At 40.8% G+C, this 25,469-nt stretch overlaps 1 protein-coding gene across 2 annotated transcripts; it reads right to left on the bottom strand.

Moving 5' to 3' along the window:
• Positions 1-172: 172 nt before the first annotated feature.
• On the bottom strand, positions 173-23,969 carry NRIP3 (nuclear receptor interacting protein 3). Of its 2 annotated transcripts, XM_041729600.1 has the most exons (8): positions 23,787-23,969; positions 23,176-23,336; positions 7,452-7,613; positions 6,854-6,936; positions 4,455-4,594; positions 3,730-3,782; positions 3,478-3,572; positions 173-3,183 (listed from the first exon to the last, which is right to left on the bottom strand). In XM_041729600.1, exons 1-8 carry the CDS (start codon positions 23,830-23,832, stop codon positions 3,168-3,170), a joined length of 756 nt encoding a protein of 251 aa, XP_041585534.1. In that variant the 5' UTR covers positions 23,833-23,969; the 3' UTR covers positions 173-3,167. The 2 variants fall into 2 exon arrangements, with proteins under 2 accessions (XP_041585534.1, XP_041585535.1); XM_041729601.1 differs by lacking the exon at positions 23,787-23,969 and having other exon boundaries at positions 23,176-23,431.
• Positions 23,970-25,469: the final 1,500 nt, after the last annotated feature.

The raw sequence follows: 25,469 nt of genomic DNA, 5'->3' as shown, positions 1-25,469 counted from the left end.
AGGATATGCAGCAAGTAAGAGACTGCTGAAGGACTAGCAGCAATGGAAGAAAGGAGAACCTCAAAGACTTGTGTCCAGAGGACCCTGAGAGAAACACTGAGGCAATTAGGCTATGACTGGGCTCCTTCACTTTCCAGGGGCCCTGACGCAGAGACTGTCAGACAAGCACACAGAGGGTCAGATTTCACTTTATTGTTACATCAATCTCACAAATAAACCCAACACAGCCAGAAACACTGAGCAGGTAAAAGTGCCAATGTAGAGGCCTGGCAACAGAAGGAGGAAAGAATCCAGTTCATCTCCCCCATGTCTCCAGCCTGGAAAGATATTTCTATTACACAAGAGTCAGGGCAGCTGACACAATAAGCAATCCATTCCACAGACACTTTGAGCTAAAGAATAGAAAATCTTACCAGGTGGGGTCTGTGCAGGGCAAGGATATAGAAAAGTCAGAAAACATTTGTTCCTCATATAACTCAGGCATAGATATACCAAATAACAAAAACAATAGTTTTCAAACTTCCTGTATTTGAGAGGGACCTCTAATAAGGAATGAGAAGGGTACTAGTTCTATAGGATTACTCCCTGCAACTGCCGGTCTTCAGAACTCTGACCTGGAACACTTTCTTCCCATATCCTGAATCAGAGGTGCCAGAGAGAATTTTCTAGGATTCTGGGAAGAACTAACCTTACTTTTCACCTTGCCAGTCCCCACAAAGTGGATCAGGTACTCCCTCATGAATATCAAGGAGATATGGGCTATCAGAATAATCAACTTGGCAGCATTTAAAGACTAATGAAGCATAAGACTTCCCAGAGTGGTATTTAGACATTTTTAAGTATCTCTATAAAGCCTGGGGTTTAAAGCACAATTATTTGGTTAGTGAATTCAAATGATTTGACTATACTGAATGAGATTATGATACCCTAAGCTCATATCACCCCAACTGTTTCTATTCCAAAACTGGAAAATCACTGGCTGATTCACAGAGGCCAGAAAGATCACTAAAGGCCACCTGATCATCTCTCTGACACCATATAATCCTGAACTCAAAGGGCCAGGATTAGTCACACCTTTCCAACACCTTAGAATTCCTGGCCTCACTTGGTCCAGACGGAATCCAAATAAGGATAAACTAGGCCAAGGAACTTCCAAGATGCCTCACTCGTGGCCAAGAGGCAAGGCTTGGAGTTTTCAACCTGGGGAAAAAGGGGTGAAGTATTTCAACTCAGTCTTAGGATAAAGAGCAGGCCAAAGTAGTGCCATGATAAGTAGAGCAGGAGAGTGGAGAGGCCTCAATGGAAAGGCACAGGCTCCCCCTCCCAGGAAAAACTGGGGTGAATTTGGAGGGGGCACTAAAGGCTGATAAGCTGGGGTCACCCCTGCTGAAGTTCAGACATGGCCTTCCCTGTTGTGTCTGTGCTTAGTTTTCCATCTTGCTTCTACTATAGAGGCTGGTAGGGAGTCTGGGGGTGACCCCAGGCTATGGTATGGTTGCTTAGCTGTTCAAATGAGGGTTACCAAGTTCCTAGGAGCTTCTATAAGTCTAAAAACATTCAGAGTTCCAAAGAGTTGTTTGATAGAGGCAGTAACTGAACACTTGACGAGATTGTTGGTGGGACCTGGCAAAATTCAAAGTGGGATCGATTAAACACTCTGGATACTACTGCTATGAGCCAAGGGTAGACTTGAAATCTCTTAAAAATATATTCACAGCTGATTATTTTTCTGACTTCTCCCTGTACCTCTACAACCAAATTGAAGGGCAGATTTCATTACAGGTATCTGCATCCAAACCTGACACCCCAACAAAAAAAGCTTTAAGAAACCCCTATGATCTCTAACATTTTGAGAAGGGTCAGCAGACATTGGGCAGCCAGAAAAAGTGATCCTTAACACTGTCAGCTCCTGCCCTGCTTCTTTCTTTGAAGTAGAACAAGGCTGAAGAGTTTCCCAACCCTCAGTTCTCTGTCAGGAAATTCCTTTCCTGACTTCCACCGCAGAAAGGTTTCCATAAGAGGGACTTCCCACCAAAGGAATTCTACACAGTACTTCCTTCTATTCTGGATCTGCTTGGATTTTTTTCATCTCCTTTCTCTATTCCTATCCTTATCCCAGCTACTTGAGTCCATGGCAGACAAATAACAGGCTGGGCAGAAATAGTGAATAGATCTTAGGGTATTAATGTCTAGGAGTCATCCCCAGGTTATTTACCAAAGCCTTCAATTCCATCTCAGAAAGTGATTAATGTTCTTTCATCTCTGGTTCCTTCCCTCTTCTCCCCTTCAAGAAGTTCAAGGTGAGAGGCCGTCTCATTCATTTTTGTACCCTCAGCTTTTAGGTGCCAAAATAAAGTCCTAAATATGACAATTTAGGGCAGAGACTTTTAGTGGACTTAGCACACAGGAGGGAGGGCTACCCAGATCCTCCTGGCATCCATCTCCAAAGCAGATTCCTCCCCTACCTTGCTTTTTATAAACCCTCACTTCTTCACCTTTCTCTCAAGGCCTGAAGTCAAAAGCAGCAGCATGGGAGAATGAATATAGCCTTGGCTTGTCGAGTCTGAGTTCTAGGTTCCTCTGCCACTGACTTAGTATTAACAGCTTAGAAATTCACTTGCCTCTCTGGACCTATAAATGAAGGAGCTGGAGTAGATGATCTCTCTGGGCTCTTTCAGATAAATTTATTCTTGAGAAATCAATGAATTAATTAGAAGAAATTCCAATTCTGAGACATAGGTATCTCGCACCTCTTTGAAACAGTTGAAAGGAGGTAAAGGTCAGGTTCCTGTTTATTATACGTTTTAGCTATAGGAAAAGAAGCAAGTCTATCTATGGAGAAAGAGAATCTGGCAGCCCCTATATTTGACTAATAAAAGCAAATTCCTGAAGAAGCAGAAAAGTAGGCCACAAGTGAGACCTGGCAGTGTCAAAAGGTCTATAAATTAAGTGATCAGAGGAGTAAAAAACAATGGCTATAACCAGATAAGATCTCTAAGCATGGACTAAAGTCTAGAGAGGTCTGGGTGGGAAGGAGCCCCTGGAGCTTCTATTAGAGGGAAGGACTTGGTCCACAGCAAGTTGTTACTGCATTTGGTTCAAACCCAGTTTTCTCAATCTGTCAACCTGGTATGTGTGCATACGTGCAGACATGCTGCAGTCTGTAGTTATGCTTCTGAAGTGCTGAAATGAGAAAGAAATAGAAGAAATGATACCAAATTCAAAGAAATTAGGTTGAAGGTAAGTACGATTTTAGTTTAAAAGCTACTTATTTCCCCCACCACTCTGTGAAGTATCATCACTACTTACTAGAATGTGGGCTAGAGAGTTTTATAGGGTGGTGAACTCTAGGGGTTGGGGATGGTGTACTTGTGGTAAGACTGAAGGACAAAGGAATCCAATATCCTACATGAATACCCCTCTACTTAATGACAAATGGATTTTACTGGACCTGACCTTGTCTTCAAGAGTACTTACTTGTCTTCATTCAAGGAAACTGTCTCCACAAAAGGGATTTCTTCTTTGTCTGTCTTCCCCATGATCAGCCGGTGCTTATCCAAATTTATGATGCACTAAAAACAAAGGAGAATCACTGTCAGTGATCCCACTGTCAATGGCAAAAGGACCCACTGTCTCAGAGGGTCCCACTGTCAGTGATCCCACTGTCAATGGCAAAAGGACCCCTGTCTCAGAGAGTAAGTATCAAAGAGAAAGTAGAATCAATCCTACCTTAAGGGATCGGAGAGTCTGGAGACCAAGGGATATATTTTTCTCATTGTCCTCTAAAAAAAAAATTAAGATTCAACTATTCCTATGCTGGTTTAGAAGTCAGCCTTATCACTGTTGGTTTCTATCTAATCTTCCTTCCATCCATCCATTCATCCATCCTTCCATCCATCCATCCATCCAATAAACATCTGCTGAACATCTACTATATTAAGTAATTTTCCTGTTCCCAGATCATTACGGTTAAAAGGTAATAGAGCCAAGATTCAAACATAGGACAAAACCCAGAATTTAGAGTAGTCTAGAGTAGAGTACATAAGGGAAAATATAGAAGATGATGGGAAGTTATCAAGTGATTTATGGCAAAGAAGTAAGGGGATCTTGCCCTCTATTTCCAGCAAGTGCAGGGAAAGCTCTTAGGAGCCACCTTCACTGGCACACAAAAATGTTTGTTTCTTACCCCTAACAGAAAGGTTTTGTTTTTGTTTTGTTTTGTTTTTTATATATATACTGAATCACAACTCCTTTTTCTTAGTAATTCTCAACATGTCTTGAATCTGGTACTTTGGAGAGTAAAAATTGGGACAAGTCTATAGTACAGAAAAATGGAAACCTGGGATTTTGAAGAAGTCAATATTTACAGGCATGAGATCTGATGAAGGTTTGGTGGAAATGGGGAGGGGGGTTTACAATAGGGGTCCATAGGTCTAGTTCTCAATTCTACTCACCAACCACAGCTGCTGGACAGTCCAGGCGGAGGGAGCCCAGTGTGATCACCAGGTGCTCAATCTGGCCCACTACTTTAAGATGCCGGGGTAGAGAAAGCTTTTCTCCTTCATGTTTGTGAGATCTGACATGCTCCTTGAGTCTGCACCAGAGAGGGAGATATTAGAATCCCCTTGGCAGAGGCTTCTGATGGAATCTGGCAATGTCTACCTTATGACCCCCATTTGGACTTTTCCATGAAGTTCCTGGGATTAATTTACCCAAAAAAAGTGCTAAGCAGCCTATACTTCTTGTTTCAGAACTTTGTCCTACACATGCCAGGGGATTTTTTTTTTTTTTTAAGGAAAGATTCAGTTCCTATTCTCAAAAAGCTATGTCACTATCTGCACTGGTGAAAAATGAAAGTCAATACACTCAGAAAATCCTATTCTGCATCCTAACATCCCCACCTATATGCAAGGCAATTTAGTTAACATGTCCTTTTAATCATGTGTGGGTAAGGGAACTCAGAAAGGGCAGGGGTTTGTCCCAATTTTAGAAGATGCTTTTGTTTGGTGTCTAATTTTCTCTTTGCCTTTTCTGTTTCAGTTTATCCTCATCAGTTAGTCTTTGGCTATAAGGTTAGTGTAGGCTAGCACTTATTTGGTAAGTGGATCAAGATATTGACATTGACATCAGCAAGGAAGATCATGGAGAAAAGTCCTAATTAATTTAACTTGTCTCTGCAGGGGAGGAAGGAAAGGAACAGTATCCAGGTTTCACACAGTTATATAAGCTGATTGGAACAGCCAGCACCCAAGCTATCATGGGTTGGTGGATTAAAAACTTAATTACGGACTTTCTGTGCCAATACTTCTGCTTTACTCCATTTCCTCTCTTTTGGTGTGATAGCTCATCCAAAAGAAAAATAATTGCAGTTTTACAGATGGTTATTAATTCCTTTGGAATCATGCATGCTGCTGCCTAATTATGCACCAGGACATTATTAGTCTTTCTGGAACCATCATGTTGCACTATATCTCATCTCTTCACCACATAAGAAAGCTCAGGAATTTTTCCTACAAGAGCACTTGTGTCCTAGACTCCTCCCATCAGCCTAAATAGCAGTGTACAAAACCCAAAGAGCCAGCCTCAAAGAGTCACAGTGGTGGTGAGGGGTGAGGACAGGGTAGAAACAAGAAGGAACAGATCAGGCGGCAGAGATCACTAATTATATAAACTGAGCCTTGTTCAAGTCCTACCTAAGAGTTATGAACATCTTGAAAGCAGCTTAGAATGAACCATTACATCTACCCTAGTGATTATTTCAATACAGAGATTAAGCTAGGGAATGATTTGTTGTTCTTAGGCCTAGAAGAGTGGAAAAGGACATTGGGTTGATCCTTCTAGTTCTGAGCTAGACCCTAGAGCCCATCTGGTACTTAGAAGGGAAGAAAAGGAAGAAGACATAAAAGTACCAATTGACTGAAAAAAAGAAAGATACAAAATAGGCTTTCTCTGATGAAAAGAAGAAGAACCCAATTCTAACTGTTAAACAACCAAAGACATTTAATATATGAGGTATCTGCTGCACACCCAATCCCCCGCAGGGGCAGCAGTAATATTTGTTTTTACATGTTCTTTTAGAGAGGAAAGGCACTAAGAAACTATTAGTTGGGACGCTTGGGTGGCTCAGCGGTTGAACATCTGCTTTTGGCTCAGGGCGTGATCCTGGAGTTCCGGGATCGAGTCTCACATCGGGTTCCCTGCATGGGGCCTGCTTCTCCCTCTGCCTATATCTCTGCCTCTCTCTGTGTGTGTGTGTCTCTCATGAATAAATAAATAAAATCTTTTAAAAGAAAAAAAACTATTAATCACGGGTTAGGGTTAGGGTTAGGGTTAGGGTTAGGGTTAATCACGCCTCCAATGGCTCAGGCCCAGCAGCAATAGCCGTCCTATTCTAAGTTCTGACTGATGCTTCTTGGGGTAGGCAGTATGGCCTCCAGAAGGATCCTGAGCTAAGACGAACCATGTCCCTGCTTTTACTCATCTGAAGTATACCAACAAGACTGCTCCTTCTAATTTGTTATCTTTGCAGAGCACATATCAGGATCAGGGCTTGGCTAACAATGAGCCAAGGATCTCACATTCTCTCATTCCAGAGCCCAGAGGTCTTTGTTCAGAACTTAATAGGTGGGAGTTAATGGAAAACCTAATGCTTTCCTGATTCCCTGATTTCTCCCAGGTGCCTAAAAACCTACCATCCCCTCCCCAACTAAGGACTAATTCCAGCTGATATGTGAACTCTACATACTTCTCTTGGAGCTTTGTTAGAGACTCTCACCATCTCTAACCTCAAAAATAGATCCAGACAAAGAATGCATTAGCTTCTGACTCTCACCTAGCACAAGTGGCTACTTACCCCAGTCTATCCACACAGGCTGAAGAGATGAGATTATATTGACAGCCTGTGTCAACCAAGGCTTTCACATCCTTTCCAGCACACTGTGGAAAGAAACATAATGTTCAGCAGGAGCCAGAGAAGCAAAAGGGAAGGGAGCAAGCAGCAGATGTCATATGAAAAGGCTGGGCTGTGAGAGCATCTCACAATTATGGGTTGATAATGTCTCATCTTTAAACACTACTGAGTCTCCTTTTAGGAGCCTTTCTCCTGCTGAATCTAGAGTGGACAGAGGATTCCAAAGGACTTTGGCTGTTTAATTCTATATACCAAGTAGCTCTTAATCATGTGTGCATGTGTGTGCATGTGTGTGTGTGTGTGTGTGTGTGTGTGTATCAAACATCCTTTTGCAAATCTGATGAAAGCTTTGGTCCTTTTTCCCATAAAAGTGTACATGCATAAAAATATTACATATACTTCCTGTAAAACTCACTTACGAATTCTATGATAAGACCCATGCTCTATATACTTTGGAGGAGAGAGCCCCACTATGGGAATCACAGTGGGCACAAATCCTACTTTCCAGAAAACCCTGGAAAAACTATTCTCAGAACATTACCTGGCAAGAAACCAAAATCATGTCATCATCATCAGACTTCTTTAGTCCCTCAGACTTAGCCTGATTCAGTTTGTTGGTCTTGGAGGCCCAAGGCACACGACTGCTTCGAAGTTTAGACAGGTTGGTTTCCATGAGGCGCCTCTGCAGAATGTTATGAGGTTGCTTGAGGAATAGAAATCAGAAGATTCTTAGTGACAAGTCATTTCCCCTTTTTCCCATTGTTCCCCAGGTACCACAGAAATAATGAAGAAGCCTCACATAACTGAGCTCTACCTTTGCTTTTTATTTATTCTTACTTTAAGCAGAGACTTCATTGGAATTACCAGAGCAGGTACTATAAATGAATTTGTAGTAGGCTGCCCTGAATGAATGAAAGAGCAAGGTGGGACACTGGAAAATGTGGTTAGGGACAGTGAATATAGCTAAAGGGAACTGAGGAACCCTTGGGATTTGGATTACCTTGACCTGCTATCTCTCCTCCTCTTACAAGGGCATTTCAGAAGAAAAATGACCCTGTGAAATAAATGTATCATCCCAGGTTACTTACAGAAGTGGCAGTTCATTCTCACAGACCAAAGAAACCTACACAGTACTGGCTATCAGAAGCTCTGCCCACTTCTATTTCAAGTCTCACTCCCTTACAGTCTCATCTTTTGGACCTAGTCTTCATATACCTTGGTGGCCTGACTCTCCTGTGGACTGAGTAACCCATGGGGTGGCTGGGGTGGGAAGAGAGGAATTCATACCTGCTGAGCAATCCTCTCAGGAGACACACTTTGGAACCTGAAGAACCCACAGGAATAATCCTTCCTAACATCCTCTGGACCTCAAGAAGCATAATGCAACTCTTATTATCCATTCTTCCTCTCTCCAGTGGGCCAAAAAGTGGGAATATAAAAAGGTCAGAGACTGACCAAGAAACAGGAGGCTTAATTAGATTTTAAATCTATGCCAAGATACCTAATGTTAGGAGGCAGAATGAAGAATGTAAACTCAAGTCTGCTCTTTGACAGAACTTAGGAGAGTTCATAGGGCAAGCCATATCCATGCTCTGCTCTTTCTATGCAAAGTGGCTTCTAGAAAATATAAGTTACTTCATGATAAGGACTTATTTGACCTGAGGAATTTCTATACAGAAGCATCTTATTCTCAATTTACAGTAATACTTAAAATCTCTCAAAGAAAAGACTCCAAGTTTCTATGTAACACATACCAGATGCCTCTTAATTTTAGAGTTGGGGGGGGCGAAAATCACTCTTAGAAGTTCAGAGCCTAGAATTTTCCTAGGAAAGAGGCAGAACTAGTTAAGGTCTTCATTATCTACCACCTTACAATTTCTGAGGCAGATTGGAGTCAGAGCCATGACTCACTGTAACCCTGGTGAGGTGAAGAAATGGATTCCCAAAATACACAGATTCTTGGCAAAGCAGATTCTAAATTAGTATCCTTGGGAAAGGGGAGAGAGAGAGGCACTTAAAAGAAAATGAGAGCTTCTTAACTTGATAAGGAGCTAGAGGAAGTGCTAACTCTGTCAGATTTCCTGGGAGAATGCTTTGCTCCTCAAAAGAAACAGAAATTCTTCATTCTTATCTCCCTTACTAATAAGCCTGGATTCCTAGCTCAAGTCATATTAAAGCAGGGTGTTTGCTCCTGTCAAGGCCATACTCAGCAGAACCAACTGAATTTGTAGAACTGTAAGCTGAATTTGTAGAACTGTAAATTGGAAGGGACTTCAAAAACAAATAAATAAAAGCCCTCTTCACTGAAAATTTGGATTTTCCTTCTATATCAGTCTTGCTGAAATGGCTTTACCTCACTACTCTTAATCTTTCAAAAGAGTCTAATCATCACTGGACAGATGAGGCACATGAGGAAAAATCTGAAATTGTTTTCCTTGAAGTCATCTCCCTTCTGAATTTTCCTCCTTCTCTACTGAACCCCTCCTTGGGCTATAAAACATACTCAAAGAAAATACAAAAATATATTGGGGAAAAAAAACTCCACATAACCTCAGACCTTGCCTCCTCAACTCTTCAGCCTGCTCTAATCACATCCTTGTCTTAAATGGTCTATTTTTTTAAAAAGCCAAAAACTTCCTGATATCCTGTATTTTCTTCATTGAGATTACTTCTGATCCCACAACATCAATAAAAATCTAATTTCCAAATCTGGTAGCTATTTTTCAGCCTTCATTTTCCTTGACCTCTAGGGCATTTGACCCTGCTGACAATTCCTTTATTTGCTCTTTTCTTTAGTAACCAAAAAAGTTTCAAACACAATACATGCTCAGTGAAAGGATTCAAATATCACTGAAGTATACAAAATCAAAAGGGAAAGCTTCCCAACTTCTCAACCTTTTTTCAGTCCCACTCCCTACAAATAACCACCATTAAATTTAGAAGTATATCCTTCCAAAAATATTAGTATATTTATAAACATACACAAAAATAGAATCATACTATAACACTGTTCCAAAACTTTCTATTTTTGTTTAATATATGAAAGACATTTTTCTATGTCAGTACATAAAATTCTTTGTTTATTTTCACAAGTAAAAGTATTCATAGTATAGTTCAGGAGCTGAAAATTCACAGCCAATAAACCCATATGAACCCCAGAATATTTTTCTTTGGTCATTTTATTATGCCTACATGTTTTAAATGACAGTGTAACTGCATATTTACCTCTTCTCCCAACCAAAATTTCACTAAAATCATGGTCAAGGAATAAGAAAGGCCTAAACATAGAAGAACAAAAGAACAATAAAGGGAACAACAATAACAAAAAAAGGAGAGACCGAATTTTGGAATCTGAGCAGAAAGAAAAATGGTAACTGACCTAAGAGTAAAGAAAGCTAAGTACTTCACACCATTCTACTTCACACTATGCTAGAGCAGTAAAGACTGCCAGTTGTTCACCAAAATCCATGTTCTCCTATTCTTTTTGTATTCTAGATTTTTAGACTATGTTTCCCAGCCTTCTTTACAGTTAGGCATGGCCAGAGGACTGAGTTGTAACAAACAGAATAAGAGGAGAAGTGATATATATCACTTCTAGACCTGTCCCATAAAAATGTTCTGTGCACACTCCATTCTTTTCCTCTTCCGACTGGTTAGAATGGAGATGAGCTTTAGGGTAACCTTCTTGGAGGTCACATGTTGAAGACAGAAGAGCCATTGTCAGCCTAGGTCCCTAAGTGACTACATGAAAGAGGGCTGTCTCGCTGTTACTTAAGAAAAAACTATTATGTTTGAGCTATTATATTTTTTGGGGTCTAGCTACAAAAGTAGTTTTCCTATTCAAACTAAAACTCTGAAAAGGCTAAGAAGTTAGAGGTATTAGAACCTCTACAGTTAAAGGATGGGAAATAGATTATTATAAAGCCTGCATAAAACTCCCACTTGACCCAGACAACTGGGAAATATGCCAAAAGTATTCTTTTTGAAATAGTAAATCAAAAGACTCTGGTTGGTTAATAGTTTGTCTAAGCTTAGAAATTATGTACGTTGATTTCTAGAACAGCTAACGGTGAGGATGGAGTGCCACACTAATCAAGAGCTGAAGGATATGGGTTTAAAGATCGAAAAAACCCACACAGAGCCTCATATAGTGAACGAAAAAAGATCCACAACAAGATTTCACATCACTCTGAATTTCTGGAATATTATCAGTGGCACAGATTCCAAAAGTTCCCAAAGAGAAAAAGATGATGCAAATACAAAGGATTAGGAATCAGAATGGCATAGGACAATTTAATGGTAATAATGGAAGCTAAAAGACAATGAAATAATACTTTTTAAAAATCTGACAGTGCATAATTTCTTAACCTAGCCAAACTGTAAATCAAGACTCAGGAAAGTTATTTCCCATGCATCCTCAAAAAGCTACTGAAGGATATGCTATGCTGAAGTGAGGGAATACAATGAACAAAGAAAAAATCATAGGGTCCAAGAATAAAGGATTCAATAGAGAGGAGAGGTAAAGGACATTTTGATATTGGCACTGAAAGAAAAGTCTAGAATATAGGATGTGTAGCAGACCTTGAGAGCAACCAGTCCAAAATGAAAATGGAGGATGGAGGGCTCCAGGAAGGATGTCTCCATGAAAAAGGAGATGGACCTGCTAGATCATCTACAGTTGTAAGGTTATCGGGGGGAGACTTAAGTTTTACATAGAAAATAACTAGGCAATTATTAATTTAAAGAAAAATAAATATTTGTATAAGAAAGGAAATAGAGTACATTATTTGACCCAGCTGTGAATAATATGAACATAGTCATAACAACGTTAGCAGTAAATGCTGATTGGACCCCAAACAGTTACTTAACAGAATATTAGTATAATCGGAGAGAGGACATGATAAAGAGGTATAAGAGAATTAAACCCTTACCTATCATAGTAGAAAATCAATAGATAATGGTAAAATCTATAAGTCAAGAAATAGTAGTATCACCATTTACCTAGAATATATGGAGATCCCAAGCAAAAGGAATAGTCTAATTTTTTTAAAGTTTTAAATTATATACATGTATTTTTTAATAAAAATAAACATTAAATGAAAATATATACCTCATACATTAGGAAAGTATTCAGCCACAAGAAAAGCCAACTTAAAATGGCTTAAATGAAAGTGTATTTTTTTCTTATATAACAAGAAGCCTGGAGGTAGGCAGATGCTGGCAATAATTCAGTAGTTTAACAATTTCAGGGCTACTGTCTCCGTACTCCCCTCATGGTCATATAATGAATGCCCCAGCTCCAGGTATTATTACATCAACATCTGAGGAAGGAGGAAGGGACTATGAGCCATCTATCCCTTTTATCAGGAAAACAAAAGCTTTCCCAAAAATTCCTCAGTATTTTCCCTATATCCTTCTTGGTCAGAATTAGCATGGCCAGTCTTAACTAAAAGAGAGGTTGGGAGAGAATTCAGCTTTTCTAATCTCTAGAGAGAAGTCAGGCAGGTACAAAAGTGCTGAAAATGGCTGATGATTTAACTATCTAATAGTGTCAGCCAAATTGTGGAAAGACCAAAGCGTGTGTGTGTGTGTGTGTGTGTGTGTGTGTGTATACAATGTAACCTAGGCAGGTATAATGTAAGGACATCCTATAGCCACCTTGGCACCGGTTTTCTTACATCTGATCTACTTTCTGCATTTTGTTTTATTTTTTTCTTTTCAAGTTTTTATTTAAATTCTAGTTACTTAACATATATAGTAAAATTGATTTCAGGTGTTGAATTTAGTGATTCATCACTTACATGTAACACCCAGTGTTCATCACAACAGATGCCCTCCTTAATTCCCATCACCCATTTAGCTCACTACTTTCTGCATTTTATTTTATTTTTTTTAAAGATTTTATTTATTTATTCATGAGAGAGAGAGAGAGAGAGAGAGGCAGAGACACAGGCAGAGGGAGAAACAGGCTCCATGCAGGAAGCCCGATGCGGGACTCAATCCTGGGTCTCCAGAATCAGGCCCTGGGTCGGTGCTAAACCACTGAGCCACCAGGGCTGCCCCTACTTTCTGCATTTTAAAGCACATCCTCTACAGACATCTGAGTTTGAAGTACAAATGTACCCCAATTTAACTATTTAACTACTAATAGACATTTAGATTGTTTCCACATGTCTATTATTAGAAAGAATGCTACAATAAAACTAACTCAACACTCCATTTTTCTTGACATTCTCTTCCACTGGCTTCTAAAATCACCTTTCTGTCTATTCACCATCTCTTTTACTGGTTCCTTTGCCTCTGCTCATTTCTTAAATCATCACTCTGTCTTTGGTCCTTTTCTCGTTGTACATATCCTTTCAAGGAAACCTTATCTACTTTCATTGCATAAATTACTATCTTTATGATGATGACTCTATCTTATGCCCAGACCTCACTTTTGAGTTTTAGAGACACATAGTTCCAATTGCCACTTTGAACTTTCTACTTAGATATTCTACAGGTACTTTCAAACTTAACTTGTCCCACTGATCTCACAAAACCTGCAATTCCTCCCTTATTCCCCATCTTGGTGAGTGAAACTATGCCTCTTTAACACCTTATATTTCTCTCTCCATTTCTACTGTTATTGCTAAATTCAAGCAATCTCCTAAAAGATACCTTCATGGTCTCCTTACCCTACAGTGATTCTCTTGCCAGCTATATTGAACACAAAATCTTCAATTTAACATTTAAGATATTCCACTAAATACCACTCATCCTCCTTCCCAATCTTATCTGTATCCCTCCATGAAGACTTTCTACCTTCAGCAAAATGACCAGTTGTCACATACTGCCTTGGGCAAATCACTAATCTTGCCAGGTATTACTTTCTCAAACTTTGCTTTCTTTATCAGTAATAAAATAAGTTTGAGCTCCAAAATCCTATTCACTTTTAACATTCTGTATCATTCCCTTTCCACCAACTTGTAAAATGTCACCACCACACACCCATTCATTCTTGTTTCTTCTAAAATGTAACTGGAATTGATCTACTTCTCCCCATCTTTACCTCCAGTCTGATTAAAGCCACCATCATGTTTTTTTTTTATACTGACAGAAAAGTTTCAAAGTTTGTTAGACCTTAAAAATCCAATGTAACTTCAGTTGTCCTCATCCTCTAAGTTTTATTTTAAATAATGTAATTTTTTTAAAAATTGAGGACTAATTACATTATACACAGATTAAAGGTATATGACATGATTTCATATTTATATATACTGCAAAATGTTTACCACAATAAGTCTAGTTAACATCTATAACCCTACATCATTACAATTTTTTTCTTTTTTCTTACAATGAGGACTTTTAAAATCTACCCTCTTAGCGACTTTCAAACATGTACCATTTGTACCATTTGACCACCTTCATCTACTAGGCCCCCTGCCCTCCAGCAACCACCAATCTGTTCTCGGTATCTATGAACTTGGTTGTTGTTTGTTTTGTTTATTAGATTCCACATATAAGTGAGATCATATGGTATTTGCCTTTGTCTGACTTATTTCACTTAGCATAATACCCTCATGGTCATCCATGTTGTCACATATGGCAAGATTTAATTATTTTTTATGGCTGAATATTATATATATATCATATTCATGAATATGAATATATATAATATATATATCACATTTTCTTTGTCCATTCATCTACAGATGGACACCAAGGTTGCCTTCATATGTATATATTTCTTGGCTCATCATTCCTTATCTGACCTGCAAAAAAATTCCTAACTTGCCTTCTGCCTCTTCTTTCACCCTTCTCCAATTCATTCTCTACATAACAATTAGGGTGAGTTTTTAAAAATATAGATTAGGTAACACATTTCCTTACTAAAAACCCTTCAATGGCTTCCTATTTTTCTTTGGACAAAATTCAAACTTTTTACCATGGTCTATATGGTTCTACATCATCTGATCCCTATCAATTTCTGCAACCTGCATCTATATAACATATACATGCCACACTCCCTTTACTCATCCACACCTCCTTGCTCAAAAACTCTTTCCCATTCCAATGCTTTGCACTTGCTATTCCCTCTGTCTGAAATGTTCTTCCACTAACATTTCAAATAGTTAGCTTGCTCTCAACATGAGTCTCAGCTCAAATGTCAATTCATCAAAGATATCCTTCCTCCCTGCCTGTACTATTTGAAGTGAGTACCACACTACTTTAATTATTAACATATCCCACTATTTCTTTCATAATAATTATAAGTTATTTTGCTTACTTATGTGTTTACTATTTCATTCCTCCACTATCCATTGTTAATTCCACAAGGGCAGTGACCTTAATTGTCTTGATCACAGCTATATCCTTAGCTCTTGATATAATATGGAACGAACAAATCCCTACTCTTTACTTCTTCAAAAAGCCTTTCTTGATTAGTATCACCTAGTTCTTTCTTTCAGAATCCCTTTAATACTTACACATTATGCAATTTGTACTACTTACTTTCCCACTCCTTGACTATTGCTTTGTAAATTTACTTAAGTGGTTTATTTTTATGTTTATTGAAATACTAGCTTTCCAAGAATTGTCTTCTACTTTCCTGATGTCCTTCAAAATACACGTTAGTAATTAGCTAGAAAGTACTACAGGCTCTCTGGTAATCTTTTGGACATACTTCTCAAGTCATCCTCCTCAAAGGGATCTTGCTTTATGCTTTACCTCAACAAAGTAACTACTAACCTCAGCAGTCCCTAGTTCTCTACTGTTGCTGATATGTATAAACCCTAATAAGGGTTTAGGCATCTAAAATTTAGCAAGCTCAAATGTGCTGCCTTCATTATCATCAGGAGCTTCTTGAAGGAAATGGGTTCTGTGGGCAGTGCTGTATTCTGGGTAGAAACAGTTGAGTTTCCTCAATCTGGCACCCAATATGCTTAGAAATATCCCTTCTAATCAGGCTGTAGAGTGGGAAGAAAAGTGAGGTGAGAGGAAGTAGATTATACTGTGAGAAAGCCACAAAATCATGATTTGAGCAAGAATTTCCAAGGCCTGTTTCTCAATCCCTTTACCTGTGCCACACTGAACCTAGACAGGATCAAACTAATGGAATTTCGTGGTCAAGAGAATAGACCAGACTGGAAAATAGGGAAATGACATAAGTTTACCTTCCTTGTAGCATTTACTCCCAGAGGAGAAATCTAGGTTTCTAGCTAGCAATAGAATAACAACTAGAACCACTTTGAAATAGGGGTTAGCAAATATAGTCCACTAGCCAAATCCAGCCTGATGTCTATTTTTAGAAATAAAGGTTTACTGAAACACAATGAACCCCACTCATTTACTGTCTATGGCTGCTTTTGCACTACAATAGCAGAGTCAAGTACTTGAAAACGGAGACTGTTTGGACTGAAAAGCTGAAAATAGTTACTATCTGGTCCTTTACAGAAAAAGTTTGCCAATCCTTGCTTAGAGTAGTGTTTAAAATATATGCTTTACAGAATTAGACCTAGAAATACAGAGAAGAAACTGATGGTTGCCAGGGGGAGGGATTGGGAGGGGTGAGCAAAATGGGTGAAGGGAAATGGGAGATACAGGCTCCCAGTTATGGAAGAAATATGTCATGGGAACAAAAAGCAAAAAAAAAATGATATTGTAATAAAAATGATATTGTAATAGTGTTATATGGTGACAGATGGTAGCTACACTTGTGGTGAGCATAGCATAACCTATAGAGAAGCTTAATCACTGTGTTGTACTCCTGATACCAATGTAACAATAGTGTCAACTATGTTCATAAAAATTTTTAATTAAAAAAATAAAAATAAAACTGTTGAGAGAAAAACTCCACCAACCTCAAAATATGTACCTGCCAAATTATCCTTCAAAAGTGAGAAAGACTGTCTCAGAAAAAACAAGAATTGAGGAAATTTGTTGCTAGTGATGTGCCTTGCAAGAAATATTAGAGTTTTTAGAGAGAAGGAAAATGTCAGAAACTTGGATCTCTATAAAGACAGGAAGTCTTTATGGAGACTGTTAAAGCAATAACTAAAATAAAACCTTTCCTTTTTCTTATTCTTGATTAATGTAACAGACAATAGTTTTTTTTCAAAATGATAATAGCAACAATATATTTGATTACATATGCTTTTATATAGTATATGCTGATATGCTCTTATGCATAGGTGAAATGAGATTAGTAACAGCAATGATACAAGAGATGGGAGAAAAGAATTAGGATTATTTTGTTATTATAAATTGTTGAGGAAGATCATGGAAAAGACATGACTACTGGTTGACCCATGAATTGGGACTGTACCATCCAAGGCTCTTATCCCTACCCCTGTCCTTGGAATGTGAATTCCATTTGCCTTTCCCACTCCTAGAGGTTGCTCCAAGAACACAGCCTTGAGATAGTAATATGGTGTTGAGAACACCTGCAGGTATGCGTACATGAACTTAGTCAAGGCCTTCCAACAAGCTTTTAATATTTGATAGGCAGGTACAGGGATCTAGTCATCTTAGTGCTGCCTAAGACAAGCCTCGTATGTAAGTTCCTTTTGCTCATTAAACCTGCCACCTACCAAGAAAATAAAATATAAATAAATAATAAAATATATGCTTTAGAGTCAGGCAAAATTGAGTTCAAGTTAGTAAGAACTTTGTAGGGCATCTGTGTAGATTAAATGAGATGTCCACATGGAGCATTTTAACACTGTGTCAGGTATAGAGTAAGCACTCAAATGTTGGTAAGTGTATGTTTGTGAATATATGTATTTAAAATTCTCACGCTCAGCCTAAAATTGAAGCTGATTACCATTCACCTATTTTTTCCCTAAAAGGGCATGAAATCATCCTGTTCTAGTTTAGTCCTTATTTAAAGTTTATAGATAAACATGGACTCCTGATTGACTCTCATTTCAAGTCTAATATATATGTCTATCAGATCTTGAAAATCTAAGAGCACCAATACCTGTGCCTTCTCTTCTTTATTAGTTGAATATAATGTGACCCATTCTACCCCACAGGAATACAGACAGGTTGTATTTGGGTTTACAGCTGTTCAAAAACATATGAGGATCTATTTAAGGTAGTCTGTCATATTGCCCTAGACCTTCTGTGTGACCAAAGACCTGTTATTTCAAAGAGAAGAGCCTTACTCCTGGTTGTTATCTGCTTTGTAGATTGGTCTGAGGCAGTGGTTTCACAGGTACCCATGCAACTGGGTAGATTGGATAGACTGGATTTTTGTTAGGAAGGATCCACACATAGGCAGAGATTCAACCGGATAAACTGTAAAGTTCTTACTCTGAAGTTCTATAGGGCACACTCTGGCAGCAGCCTCTTCTCCATAACATCTAATAGTCAGTTGACTCACCTTGAAATGATGACACTGTAATCAAATATTGATCTCTATCACTACAGTCACATCAGGCCAGAGTAATCACTTCTTCCACTGAACTCCTTTGATGCTTATTGACTGTTGACTGTAACACCTTGACAACTAACATAGGCTTCCTGGTGGTGTTATTTATCTCCTTGTGGAACTCTCTTCTTGATTAACTAAGATAATCCCAACTTAACTCATTCAAAAATTCTTGATTCTTATTGCTTATCCCTAGTCTGCCCTTCCTGTAGTCTTACCCATTTTAGTAAATGATAACTTTATTCTTCCAGTTGCTAGGTCAAAAACCTTAAGGTCATTTCTAACTACTCTTTCTTCCAGACCCTTAATCCAGTCTAGCAACTAAACTTGTCAGCTTTACCTTCAAAATATATCCAGGACCTGATCTGTCCTTGTCCCGTTCACTGCTATCACACCGCTCTGAGCCACCTTCATCTTTCACCTGAATTACCATAAAACAGCTTCCTAATCAGTCTCCTTGCTTCTACTCCTGCCCTTCTTTAGCCTAATCCACAGAGTAGTCTGAGTGATCCTTTTAAAAAATAAGTCATGTCATGTTACCCCTCTGCACAAAGTCTTCTACTAGTTTCCCATAACAGATTAAAGGCCAAATATCTGTACAATGACCTATCAGGTCCTGAGTAGTCTGGCCTCCCACTAGTTCTCTGATATTATCTCCTATCACCCTCCCACTTGCTCATTTTGCTCTGGTCACAATGACCCTCTTACAGTTTTTCAATCACCTCAAACACACTGACACTTCAGGCCTTTACACTTTCTGTTCCTTTTGCCTAAAACATTCTTTCCCAAGGTATTTTGGTCTGATTTACTTCAGTATGTCCTAAAATGTAATCTTATCAGAGAGGCCTTCCCTGACCACCTTATATAAAGTACAAGGTTCCACTTCACACTACACTGGCCATTGTGATCTCTATTTCTGTTACCCTGGTTCAACCTCTCCACAGCACCTATTGCTACTTGATATATATATTTACTTGTTTTTATTTTCTGCCTTCTTCCCTCACAACAATACAAGTTCCATTAGGACAGAAACTTCATTTTGGTTCACTATCATATCTTTAATGCCTAGAGTACTGACTGACATGTAATAAGTGCTCAATAAATATTCGTGGAATTAATTAATTAATCTATCCTGCTCTTCCCCTAATCTATATAAACTTTTTGTAGAAAGAAACTTTACTATATCTTCTTTGTGATCTGTGCACCTAGCACTATGTCCTGAACACAATAAGTGTTCAAATAATGTTTCCTATAATGAAGATACAATCTTGGCTCTGGAAATCTTCAGTTTGCCCCAAATCCTGGTACTATATTGGTATTTCACGGTCTTCTAAAGCTCCAAAGTTCTCTGATTCAAATCCTGTAGCATTATGGCTTGTGGCATTCTGAACAGGTAGATCAGATATTCAGAATATGTGGCTAGTCATATCATGGTCAGTTTCCTTTGCTGTGTTCCACTATCCTTGCTCCAGCCTCCATTTCTAATTCTAGTGAGTTTTTCTAAAGCATTTGGCTATAAGCAGAATTAATCATAAATAGGAAAGAAAAACACTCTCCCTATTGCTGGACAACTAAGGATATGGCCTGATGGGTCACTAATATTATCAGTTAGGAAAAACAGCATATATTACCCCATGACAGAACTGATGTTTTATTTGTTTGTTTGTTTGTTTTGGGTGGGACTGTTTTAAAAATTAAGAAGTCCTTACCACAATGAAAAGAACACTTACGAAACTGGTAGCTAAGACAAAAGAAATTACAAAAAGCAAAACTCCAAAAGCAGAGATTTTTTTCCTCTAGCTTCATCAACTGTTAAAAAAATAATAAATCACATAAAATATTACTCATATCTCTGATTTTTGATTCTTAATCTCATACAGAAACAAACCATCACAAAATGAAATGATCAACAAAATAAGATAATCAGACATAAGAAATAAGATTAATATCCACACTAGACTTTGTAGCAGCTAACTACACACAAACAGGAATAAGACAAAGACACTTCCCTGGGGCCAATAGAAGACCACATCTGATTGCCCATGGGTGCTCTCTGCAAATCTAAAATAAAGTTGGCCGGCTAGTATCAAATAGTGAATGGTGAATCAAATAGTGAAACAGCATGGTAAAAGGTAGATAATTCATAAAACCAGGAATACAATTCTAATATAGGTCACTAGAGTGAGGAAAACAACCCAGTCTCCTCACTGGCATAAACCCCAGACTCAATTAAAACTAATTTGTCTTTCCTTTATTTCTGTACATTAACAACAACAACAACAAACACCTAATTTGTCCTTTCCCCCCTATCTCTCTCTAATTCTATCCCCTCCTTTTTCTTGTTCCTCTTCCATTTAGTTTGTACTATAGACCTATTCAATCAGGTTGGGCATCCTCAGAAATTCACTTAGGTGAGAGGTAACTGATCCAACACTGGTCTATACTACCAGATGTATCCATAAAGTGAAGCAATAGGGTACTTATTAGGTTATTTCTTAGATTGTACTGAGGCAGCAACATCAGTTCTAAGAGAGCTTAATCATGCTACCTCACCCCAGTGCACACAGCTTTCCTTTCCCTACCTCAATCTGCCTTGGTTTCTGTGACCTGTTCTAGCTCTTCTGTGCAATCATTTGCACATTAAGGTGTGAGAACAGTGAGAGAGGGATATCAAGTTCATGGCAATGGTGGCAATGGAGGTGGGAAGAGAGAAAGTGTGAACCCTAATTCAGGGTGTCACAGTAAACTGCAGTGCATCATATCCATGGCAATAACTTGCTTCTTAAGGATGTTTCCTCCTTCCAGCCTACTGCCTATGTTTTATGCTATCAGCTCCTTTGTGGCTCAACTGACACAGACTGGAGTCAGAAAAGCAGATGGAATTCTTCCTACACAGGATGAAGTAATACACAGAATGCTAAGCAGAAGGATGGAGTGGTAGTTCCTCAGGGCCAGGGAACTCTGACAGCCCAGGATAACCAAATGTCAATCATTTCTTAAATCCAGCATAAGGGGAAGAAAAACATTCCAGATTTTACTTCTTTTTCTAAATATTCTCTCTTTATTTGTTCCTGAGGCTTCTAGGAATTAGGATTATTTTGGCCTGAAGGTAAGAAGACTTAGACCTGGTTTGCTAAATGAATCTACACTCCTTTAATTGAAAGAAGGAAAGAAAGAGAGTTATCTCTTTTCTTGGAATGCATTTCAGTCACTCACCACTCAGAGTGAGCATAAATTATATTGACTATCCTGTGGCTTTTACAGAAAAACTACCTTTGAAAAAAACAGAGCAAAATAACTGGGTAGCCATCCCCTGCTCAAAAACAACTGAAATTATTTTTGTCACAATGGGTGAGGGCAAATCTGATATTAGTATCTCTGTATTATTAGAGATACTAAGAAAAGAAGGCAGCAGATTCAGAAGTTCTCCCTTCCATAGTCATCTGGGGCTTGAAATGGCAATTTCAGTGAACCAGGCCAACACTCTTCCTTTCCTGCCAAATTAAATATTCCCAAATCTCAAAAAGTACTGAAAAAGTTATACAGAGCACCTACCTCATTTAAAAGACAATTAATGCTTCACAAGTTACTGCCCAGATGAATAAAGTGATTGTGAAATTCAAGAAAACAAGTAAACCACAAGAAAACACCAGATAGGGGCACCTGCGTAGCTCAGGTGGTTCAGCAGCTAGCTGCCCCTTGATTTTTGGCTCAGGTCATGATCTCAGTGTCCTGGAATCTAGTCTGTATTGAGCTCCACGCTCAGCAGGGAGTCTGGGTGAGGATTCTCTCTCTCCCTCTGCCCTCCCCCACCCCCTACCCCCCACTTGTGCGTGTGCGCATGCCTATACTCGCTCTCTCTCTAGAAAATAAATAAATCTAAAAAGAAAAGAAAACTCCAGATAAAACCACAAAGTTAAACATATATTTGGCCCAGTACCACTACAGTGACTGAAGGATGAGAGTCAAATACAGTTCTTTAAACTAGTAACCCTGAATCATTCATCCCCTTTCTTGGAGAGGACAGCATAGTGTTTGCATCCAGACCTCTAGCCCTGGAGTTTCTCCTTCTTAAGGCGAACCCTCAAGAAACCTGCAAGAAAAAAAAGCCTGCGCCAGCTTCAGCTCTAGCTCCAGACGTTAGCTGGTCAGTGAGATGGAGCAGCCTGGCTTCCTCTCTCTAGCCACTCTATGTGGGTAGGAATAAGAGTAGGGGGAGAGATGAGATAAAGAAATATTTGGGGTTCAAGAAACCTCCTTCACATTCGACCCTTTTTCTGCCCCCCCCCGCCCCCCAGGATGGAAGGTTAAGATAGATAAGCCCAAAAATCAAACGGAGTAGATTTTGCATAGGGGGGAATGGATTTAACAAAATCATCTGGGTATGGTGACTGCCAAGAAACCCCCCCTTCCCACACCCATTAGGAGTCACCTCTGTCTGGGTCACCGGACCCGCCAGGCAGCCCAGCCAAGCGAGGCTCAATCATGCAATCAAATTCAGAACTACGAGGGAGAATAACGGGAAGGAAAGCGACCAGAGGGCCGGAAGGCAGGACAGGGTCTGCTACACAAGAAGGGAGAGGCACGAAGGGGAGAGGCAGAGCGCAAGGCAGCGAGAGCCGGTAGAGCTACGACGGAACCCGAGGGAAAGTGAAGCAAGGAGATGCTGGGCGGAGGGGAATCCGAACAGGAATAGCGAGGCAGCGGGCAGCGGCGGAGGGGGCGGGCGCGGGGGCCCGGCCGGTGACTCAGTGAAAGCGGCCGAGGGCGGGCCCGGGGAGACCGCAGGGCGCGAAGGTGACCGGCCGCCGCGCGCGGGCCTCCCGAGAGGGGCGCGGCCGCGGGGGCTCACCGTGTCCTTGGACGAGCCCAGCTTCTTGAGGCCGTCCAAGGGCAGCAGGTCGGCGGAGTCCTTATGAATGAACTGCACGGCCTGTTTCATCCGGCGCTGCTGCCGCAGCGACGCCGCCTCCCGCATGTCCGAATCCTTGCGGCCGCCCTCGCTGAGGAGCCCTGAGTAGAACATCGCTGAGGCGCCCGCGGCCCAGCGACCCCGGTCGCTCCCCGCTCCCCGGCCGCCTCAGCCTCGAGCTCCTCCGGCGCCGCGAGAGCCGCGCGCCGAGCATTTTATAGCCGAGCGTGACGTCACGGGGAGCAGCCAGTGCGCGCGCGGAGGGGCGGGGCCAGCACAGCGCCCCCCCCCCCCCCCCCCCCCAACGCGCCGCTCTCCCGCGGCCCGGGCGGACGGGGCTCTCCGCGCCACGTCGGTGAAGGGAAGGGCCGGCGAGGGGCGACGCGGGCCGGACCGACTCAGAGCGCCGAGGGCCGACCAGGGCCGCTTTACCCAGCCTCCCTACCCCGCTGTGGGTGCCCCACATCCCCTGGAGCGGGATAGGGTGTTGGGGGCCCCACGGTGGGGCGGCCTCCCCCACGCCCGCCGCGCCGCTCCCGACTCGGGCTCACCTGGCCACGCCGTGGCCGACCCGGGGATCACCGCCAGCTGAGCCATGCCCCAAATCCTTCCCTCCGCGCCCTCCGGGAGTCCGGCGTCTACAGCGCCCTTCAGAGTTGGGATGGCTCGGGATTTCTGCAACTTCAGGCCCGTCCCCACCCACCAGGCCACGTGACTGCGGGCCTGCTGGAGCTGGCTTTCCGGGGACCCCCCCCCCACCGCCCTTGGCTCAGGGCACCCCCGCATCCTCACTTGGGAGCGGGGGCGCAGGGCCGGCTGGAAGCCTGCGGGTCAGCCTAGGGCTGCGGAGTGGCGACAGTCCCGCCTCTGCGACGGCACGGAGTGCGGGCCCCACACCTGCTCTGCGGAACCCCTGACGGAAAAGCGAGGAGGTCTCAGCCGACACGTAAGGGTCACCGCGGGGGAGGGGCTTTCGCTCTTCTCTTCAGCTGGTTTCCAGGAGCAATGGGAACCGGGTTTTCTTTGAGTCCTTCCTACTCTCAAGCTATTCTTTTAAAAAATAATAAAAAACGTCATTTTAAAAAATTTTAATTTTTTTTAAAAAAGATTTTATTTATTTATTCATGAGAGACACATACAGGCAGAGGGAGAAGCAGGCTCCATGCAGGGAGTCCGACGTGCGACTGCATCAGGAACTCCGGGATCATGCCCCCGGCTGAAGGCTGGAGGGAAACCGCTGAGCCACCCAGGGATCCCTAAAATGTTAATTTAAATTAATTTAAAGTTAACATATAGTATATTACCAGTTTCAGGATTAGGCTTTAGTGATTCATCGGTTGTATAGAACACACAGTGCCCATTACAGAAAGCGCTCTCCTTAATGCCCATCTCCCAGTTACCCCATCCCTCCACCCATCTCCCCTCCAGCAACCCTCAGTTTGTTTCCTACAGTTAAGAGTCTCTCATGATTTGCGTCCCTCTCTGTTTTCATCTTATTTTATTTTTCCTTCCCTTCCTCTGTGTTCATGTTTTGTTTCTTAAATTCCACATATGAGTGAAATCATGTGATATTTGTCTTTCTCTGACCTACTTATTTCACTTAGCATAATGCCCTCTAGTTCCATCCATGTCTTTGCAAATGGCAAGATTTCATTCTTTTTGATAGCTAAGTAATATTTCATTGTATATATACACAACATCTTTTTTATCCACTCATCTGTGGATGGACAGCTGGGCTCTTTCCATATTTTGGCTGTTGTGGACATTGCTGCTATAAACATTTGGGTGCATGTGCCCCTTTGAATCACTATTTTTGTTTTCTTTGGATAAATACCTAGTAGTGCAATTGCTGGGTTTGGGATAATTCTCTTTTCAACTATCTCCATACTGTTTTCCAGAGTGGCTGCACCAGTTTGCATGTAAGCCATTCTGATGGGTCCTTCAGGCTTCCTAGCTTCTGGCCTCTATGTTGTGACTTAATACAAACTGGGTTTCCATCCTGGAGACCACTAGCACTACCCTCTCCCACCTTGTGTCTCAGGAGGAGATATGAAGCAGAAAGATCAGTTCGCTGAAGAGAACCAACAAAAGTAACAATATTGACATTTACTGAGCCTTTGCTGTATGTGTCACATCCTGGCATAAACACTTAAAAATGCCACTTTTTATTGAATCCTGGCAATATTATGAGATGATATTATCCATTATCCCCATTTCATAGGCAAATACTTGAG

The sequence above is a fragment of the Vulpes lagopus genome, chromosome 15 (genome assembly GCF_018345385.1).
Source record: "Vulpes lagopus strain Blue_001 chromosome 15, ASM1834538v1, whole genome shotgun sequence".
NCBI lineage: Eukaryota > Metazoa > Chordata > Mammalia > Carnivora > Canidae > Vulpes > Vulpes lagopus.
The sequence above is the reverse complement of the archived record's forward strand: the minus strand, read 5'-3'. Positions and strand labels throughout refer to the sequence as shown.

Excerpts from the sequence above, each read along its gene's own strand:
- NRIP3 (XM_041729600.1), bottom strand. The coding sequence starts at position 23,832 with ATGGCTCAGCTGGCGGTGATCCCCGGGTCGGCCACGGCGTGGCCAG. Across the intron at positions 23,337-23,786 it reads GTCGGCCACGGCGTGGCCAG|GGCTCCTCAGCGAGGGCGGC; the intron begins GTGAGCCCGAGT and ends TGTTCTACTCAG. Across the intron at positions 4,595-6,853 it reads GCCTGTGTGGATAGACTGGG|ACTCAAGGAGCATGTCAGAT; the intron begins GTAAGTAGCCAC and ends TCTCTGGTGCAG.